We start from the raw sequence: 7,043 nt of genomic DNA on the forward strand, positions 1-7,043 counted from the left end.
TGCTAGGCTTGCTCTGTTCCGTCATGTATCTATTTTGGACATCTGTGAGTGCTGTTTATTTCCTGGCTTACGGTCCTTATTTTCTTCAGCGGTACACTGATGCAATGATGAGATCCACTTATGGACGATCATACAATGTTTTGAAAGGCTGCTGCAGCATGTTCATGTATGTCCTTAAGTTTAAAAAAAAATCATTAACACACGGGGGAGGCAATCGATGAGGTCATGTAGCAAGCAGTTTCCAGGGATCGACGAGCTCAAGTAGCAATCTGTGACGAAAATACTTTCTAGGAGTAGATGATATGGAGAGTCGCAGTGGAAGCAGAACCAAAATACTTCCTAGATAACTTGCCAGGGAATTAATTCAGAAAACTCGCAAACCCTTCCCCAAAGGAAATATGCAGACTTCCGACATGAGATATATTAGGTTTAAGCTGAAGGTGCATGTCCAGGCATGTGTATCACAAAGCTGAGTTAACCTTGAAACATAATTACTATTTACTCAGGACGGTAAGCTTTGACAACTAGAGCAGCACATGCTTGGCATTTAACTGTGTTTACTGGCACATAATTTGCTCTTGCACCACCATGGGTATTATACATTGTGGTTGTCTAGCCTAGGTAGCCTCCTCCAGCAGCTGCTTCATCCTTGGTGACGAAGTCCGTCATTCGGCTCATCGCTTCCTCCTTGAATTTCCAGCGGCCTATGAAGGTGCATTTTATCACACAAATGGCAAGCAAGGACTGTCAACAAAATCGCCATTTATTTGCAGAAGTCGATTGCAGGTGGGCGCAGGGCCACTCCTCCCAACTTTTCGCTGGAATACTTCTCGTACACCACCTTCAACTTGCTCTCAGGGGCAGCCGAGTGTGCGGTCACCAGGATCTTTACACTATCCCTGAAACCGTCAAAAGAAATGTGAATACCTCTGAAATCATGTCAGAAACCCACGAGGATTATTCAAGCTACAGGTGCATGCTTACCTTAGCTGGGATTCAGTATAGCCAGTATGGTGCTTAAGAGTCTCAGTCCACAGAGGCGTCTTCTTGAGTGTGAGCCTGGCTGCATAGACAGCAGCGGCAGCAACCATGGAGGGCTTCAACGGCACCAGCGCATATTGCAGCAGCGCCAGTTCAGCAAAAAAGAACACCATGTTCTCCATCTGCATGCATTCATACATAGAGAGAAACTTCAGCACACAAACTCGCCGCTTTACGGCGCAAATTACATCTGAATGTACATATGGTGTGTATGTATTCCTTACCTCCTCATCGTTCTTCGGATGCGAGGAGGACGCGGCCCTGGCAAAGCGCGAGAGGAACACGTAATGTGTAGGGACTGACAGGTTCCATTCAAGCGTGTTCAGAATGGCCATCTCCGTCCCCAGTATCTGCTCCCTGGTGTAGACGTCGTTTAATATGTAGACGAAAACCTCCACCTGTGCAAGTGTACAATTAAACAACAATGAGAACGCGGACTCGTACGCCGCAAAGGGAATAAAGGGGAGAAGTTTTCATTCAGTCTACTACCTCTGGATCCCAGGCGTCCTCCTCCTCGTACTTGCAGGCGATCAGCAGGGCCGAGGCGCATACCATCTGCAGCTCGCTTCGAAGCACGGGCCGCTGCATCGAGAGGTACCGGTCGATGATGTACACCGCGAGGTAGAGGGTCTCCGACATGAGCTCGAGCTTTTCATGCACTCTTATTATCCAGTCGACGAGGGCGCCCCGCTTCCTCGAGTCGATGTCCACCTGGGAGTCCATGTAGTCGCAGGGCCGGCACTCATTCTGCAACAGGAGATGAAAGATCGACTCCGGATTCCGAGACAAGCAACAGATCACAAGGTTTTCGCACACGCTACGTAAGAGTTAGTTATGCGGTTACCTCGGCAACTTTGTAGAAGTTGTAGATATCCTCAATGTAATCCGCGACGCCTAGCTGATCGTCGAGGTCAAGCTCATCGATGTCTTGAATCACTTGTAGATGCTCGTTGGTTGTTCCAGCTGCGAACTGGCAACGCAACGGTGGATCAGACTCATTGCACAGATTTATGATACATTGTTTTTGAAAAGGAGATTAATGAAACATATAATGACTTGTTTATAAAAAAAGCTTACAGGAAATAATTACTAGAGGAATTTAAATATATAAGGGAAAACTCTCTCCTAGAGCTGTTTGGGTCAAACCAGTGGCAGAGCTTCATGTAGACCCCCCTTAACTTTTACAACCACTGAAGAATATGTTCTATTTTAGGCCTAACCGGTGTTTAAACTAGAGATTAGCCCCTCCATCCTTATTAATTTGCCTCTCTTCAGCTAATGGCCCCCTTTTGGATTATGCTCAAGCTCCGCCACTGGGTCAAACCACCCGTGGTTCCTATACAAACCCAGAAAGAGAGGAGACACGACTATCAGAAACAACAGTTCAAAGCATCCGAAGCAAAGCTTAATTTCTGCCCACGAGAAGCAGCATCAGATGGAGGTTTATGGTACTACTAGGATGTAAGAAGCCGTCGCAACGAAGTGTTTTGTGACAGATGACGAACCTTAGGGCGTGGTGAGGGCATAGAGGCGAGCGAGGGTGTTGATCGCCCTCTTTTTCCTCGCGTACACTTCCGGACGCCGGAGCTGACGCGGCCCTCCGACTGCTGCCTCCCGCTAGCGCCGGAGCTGACGCAGGTCTCTTGCGGCGGGATTCCGCAGCAAGGCGACCTCGTGTACACTTCCGGACGCCGGAGCTGACGCGGCCCTCCGACTGCTGCTTCCCGCTAGCGCCGGAGCTGACGCGGCCCTCCGACTGCTGCTTCCCGCTAGCGCCGGAGCTGACGCGGCCCTCCGACTGCTGCTTCCCGCTAGCGCCGGAGCTGACGCAGCCACGCAGGTCTCTTGCGGCGGGATTCCGCAGCAAAGCGACGCCCTCCTCCGATTAGCACGAAGCCAGGTTAATGCTTCAACTTCCTCCGAGTCCTGGCTCGCGCTCACGTAGGAGGCGGGGCTGATGGCTGGTCTCGATGACGGAGTCTTACATGAGCTCTCCTCGCCGTAGGTCTGTCGGAGCCGGATTCCGCAGGAAAGCGACGTTCCGATTAGCACGCGGCCGTCTTAACGCTCCAACTTTTACCGTCAGTTGATAAAGGGTAAATTCGTCGTATGAATATTCCACATGTAGCAATTTTTACCGGCTTTGCCGTGGAAAAGAAATTTTTTTCCCAATGAATTTGATTTCATATTCTTTTTTTAGATGGATTTCATATTTTTTAGATGGATTTCATATGGCCATTATGAAAAAACACATTTTGCATCTATACAAGGCCATCAACAATAATCGTGACAAATATTAATAATATTTTCTTGTACTAGTAACTCACGACTTAATTACTAGCATGCATGTAGTGGATGATAATAACACACTCACCTACTTCCTCTCTCACGGCCACTCAGTTTTCTCTAATGTGCATGTATCCTATTAATTAACCCGATAAATGAGAAAACAAATTGGCTTCTAAAGCATACATTAATTTTTATCTTTGTACCTGTAATCTTTTTTAGATGGGTTTCATAAAAATGAAGGGAGTATATCAAGATCAAGATATATAGTTGCACGATTGACTTCCATTATTTCTTCCACAAGTCGGGAAACTCAAGGTACGATTCATTCATTAAAAATTGTTAGTATATGTTTTTTGCGGGTGATATTTTTTTGAACACACTACAGATGCAATCGCTTATATATACGTGCATATACTCACCCATATAAGACTAGCCACAATAGAGAGTAACATACAGTAGTAACATACACATATCCCTAGGCTATGTTACTACCTTCATAGTGGGTAGTAACTTAAGTGTGGTAACATGCAAAGATTCATTTATGAGGTTATAGACTCATATTGCATTGGGATATGTGATATTACAGTAACTAGCTAAGTTACTACAACTACCTCTCTCCTCATTAACTCATTGTCACATAAGCAAATTTGCTGAGTTGGACTCGATGTTACTGCTGAAATTACTCCCACTGTGGCTAGTCTAAACGCACACACGCACATCCAATCCCTATGAGTCATCTTATGATTTTACGGAGTCACCATAGGCGCGCTTCGTAATCGAGGGGAACGTCTCCTCCCACTGAGCTTGATCGCCGAAAATCCTGAAATAAATTCAATATAAATGTGATCTTCAAGATTTGAACCCTAATGAACTAGGATACCGCTGTCCACCTATAACCATCCAACCACAGGTTGGTTCGTTTTTGTGGGTGATATTAAAAACCGTTATAACGCTCCCGTAAGAAAAGGCATCCTGGCCGAACTAGCAACACATAAGAGAGGTGAGGATTTAGAGCTCTCGGGTGCTCCACCCCCTATATGAATATTATAAATAAAAAACCCCAAGGAAATTAAAAAAATGCCAGAAATTTTGGGATATCAATCTTGGGTGCCCAATCCACTCCCATGTGAAGTTTCGTGAAAAATGACGCCCGCGTATTCCCAGTAAAAAGGTTAAAAAAAAATCTTTGTATAGAAAAAACTATCTGGATGGATCGTACGTCGGATTGCATTTTCTTTGCCAGAGATATCACGTATGCCATTTCTTAAGAAACTAAACACGGGAGTAAAATGGGCACCTAGGGTTGATATCCAAAAAATCTAGTTTTTTTTGTAAATTTCTGATATTTTTAATGTAATATTCTTATAGGAGGTGGAGCACCCAGGAGCTTCTGTGTACCTCATAGGACCCATGCATATACAATGCTGAAAAGGATCCATCGAGGTTGCCTGCAAGTCGTCATTATCATCACTTCTTTCCGAGCAAGCGACTCTGACTCCATCGTTAACGACCATAGCAACCCCAAAGACGCAAATGAAGCTCGGTGCTACTACGAATCACCGGCGACCTGCTAGGACCAACATCGACAGGTGTTGCAACCGCAACCAGCTTGTGTTGGAACCAACATTGGCAAATGATGGGACCATGCTTACCATGTGCTGGAACTAGCATTGGCAAATGCCGGGACCATGCTTACCATGTGCTGGAACTGACATTGGCAAATGCTAGGACTATGGTCACCACGTGCTGGAACCGGCATCAACAAATACTAGGACCCCAGCAGGCAGGTTCCAAAAAAACAACAGCACACTGAAACCCCCGCGTCGCTTCGCTCTGGCGACACGGGGGGAGAAAACCTAGCGCCGCCACCTTCTCCCCCCTTCCTCCCTCCAGCCGCGCCGCCGCCAGAGGGCGCCCACCGGCAAAGTCCGGGCCGGCCCCAAGGAAGGCGGCGGCGGGGCGCTAGCCCTTGCCGGTGCAGCACGACGAGGAGGACGGCGGCGTGTCGTGTCGGGGAGCTCTGCGCGGCCCAGATCTGGTCGGTGCGCATCCGCGATGGGGAGATGGAGGCGGCTGGACGGGCGCCCATCGGGCTGTTCGTGTGCGCGCGGCTGCGCGGTGGAGTTGCTGGGCATAGCTCGCGCGGCTTGTGGGCGCAGGGGCAGCGCGGCCTGTGCGGCTTGCGAGCGCTAGTGGCAGCGTGGCGGCGCGGCCGCGCGCGCCGCTGCCGTGAGATGCTGCGGGAGGACGCGGGCTCCCCCTGGAGAACGGCCCCTGGCTTGGACGCGGTCGGATCTGGCGGCTGGGGGTCAGGAGGTGGCTTGGCTGGCGACGGGGTCGGCGTTGCTGCTGACCATAAACCGTGCGGGAGAAGTGGTGGGAGACGAATGGCACCCTTGCTCGGTGTTGCATCCTCCTGATGGTGGTTCGGAAAGCTTGATGTTGCTGCGGGTGAGAGAACGAGATGGGTGTTGGCTGGAGGGAGAGGAATGGCGTCGTGGTGGTTGTTGCATCCTTCGTCGGGAGATGAATGGCCGGCAGACGTTGCATCCTCGAGGAGACGAATGGCGTCCTGCTTGGTTGCATCCTTTCGATGGGAGAAGAATGGCGCCGCTGCGGGAGTTGCATCCTCCGTCCAGTGGGAGACGCGGATGCAAGGTGGAAAGCACGTCTTGCTTGCTAGGGAGGTGCGGTTGGCCGTGGAGGCAGGGGTAGTGGTTTGATGTGTAGACTGATCAGATCCTGGACTCGAGCTGTGTAGGTAAGACGGCCGGCGAAAGTCGTACTCCGGCTGTGTCCGGAGTCGTCGATGGCGGCGCCTTCTGGCATCGCTCTCTCGTTGGAGGCATCGATGTAGCTGCTCCCACCTTGCTTTTCCTGTCGTGCTCCGGGGGAAACCTTTGATCTAGTTTAGATCGGACGATGGCGGCGCTATCTGGTGTCGCGTTCCCTCTTGGGGGCATCGTCCTGGAGGTGGATCTGATTAGGGGGACCCGTGGCAGCTGTGTAGGTGAGACAGCTCGTGAAGATGTGTGTGTTGTATGCTGAAAGGCACCGTTTGTATGGTTTTTGGGTCCGGTTTCCCTCATAAACTGGATCAAACTTCTTTCCTCTGATCAATGAATTTGGTAGAACTACTACCAACATTCGAAAAAACAAATACTAGGACCATGGTCAGCACATGCTGGAAAGGGGGCTTCTACGTCATGTTGCTCCCGTGGTCACCACATGCTGGAGCCGGCGTCGGTGAATGCCGGGGCCATGGCTTGCAGTTGTTGTGACCTGCTGATGTTTTTTTTAGAAAAGGAGGATGACCCCCGGCCTCTACATCTGGGCGATGCATACAGCCACTTTATTAATTATTCTCACAAGACCTTACAAAGCCATACAACAGCAAGACTAAAGCCACGGTCTAAGCAACAACTGTCGCTACACCTATCCAATTGATGAAGGGGCGCAAATAGTCTGGGCCTAATACCAAACGGACATCGCAGCCAAACCTAAACATGTAAGACCTGAGGTCCCAACTAGGACGCCTGCCGGGTATGGGGTGAAATCCTAAAGGCCCCGACTCCTCCCGTGTCGCCCCTGCGCGGTGACCGGGGGGAACCCTAGCGCCGCCGCGTCCTCGTCCCTCCCCCGACCTCTCCTCCTCGCCGCCGCCTTGGGCAAAGCCCGGTCGGCGGCGGCGGGATCTCTTCTCCCACGACTCA

The 7,043-nt window shown here is 50.1% G+C and overlaps 1 protein-coding gene across 1 annotated transcript; it reads right to left on the reverse strand.

Annotated features, from left to right (window-relative positions):
• Window positions 1-218: 218 nt before the first annotated feature.
• Window positions 219-2,567, reverse strand: LOC147987059 (cyclin-B1-1-like). The gene is made up of 6 exons (XM_087540235.1): window positions 2,547-2,567; window positions 1,886-2,011; window positions 1,531-1,788; window positions 1,266-1,439; window positions 985-1,163; window positions 219-899 (listed from the first exon to the last, which is right to left on the reverse strand). The coding sequence occupies exons 1-6, from the start codon at window positions 2,565-2,567 to the stop codon at window positions 764-766; spliced, it is 894 nt and encodes a 297-aa protein (XP_087396361.1). The 3' UTR covers window positions 219-763.
• Between the last annotated feature and the right edge of the window lie 4,476 nt (window positions 2,568-7,043).

This window comes from Triticum urartu, chromosome 2A, assembly GCF_056163025.1.
Source record: "Triticum urartu cultivar PI428250 chromosome 2A, HENAU_Tu73, whole genome shotgun sequence".
Taxonomy (NCBI): domain Eukaryota; kingdom Viridiplantae; phylum Streptophyta; class Magnoliopsida; order Poales; family Poaceae; genus Triticum; species Triticum urartu.

Bases quoted from the DNA above. Each gene is read 5' to 3' on its own strand.
- LOC147987059 (XM_087540235.1), bottom strand. From the start codon at position 2,567: ATGCCCTCACCACGCCCTAAG. The intron at 2,012-2,546 runs GTTCGTCATCTG...TTGCGTTGCCAG, and splicing joins TGCCCTCACCACGCCCTAAG to TTCGCAGCTGGAACAACCAA. The intron at 1,440-1,530 runs GTAGTAGACTGA...ACACTTGCACAG, and splicing joins AGGACGCCTGGGATCCAGAG to GTGGAGGTTTTCGTCTACAT.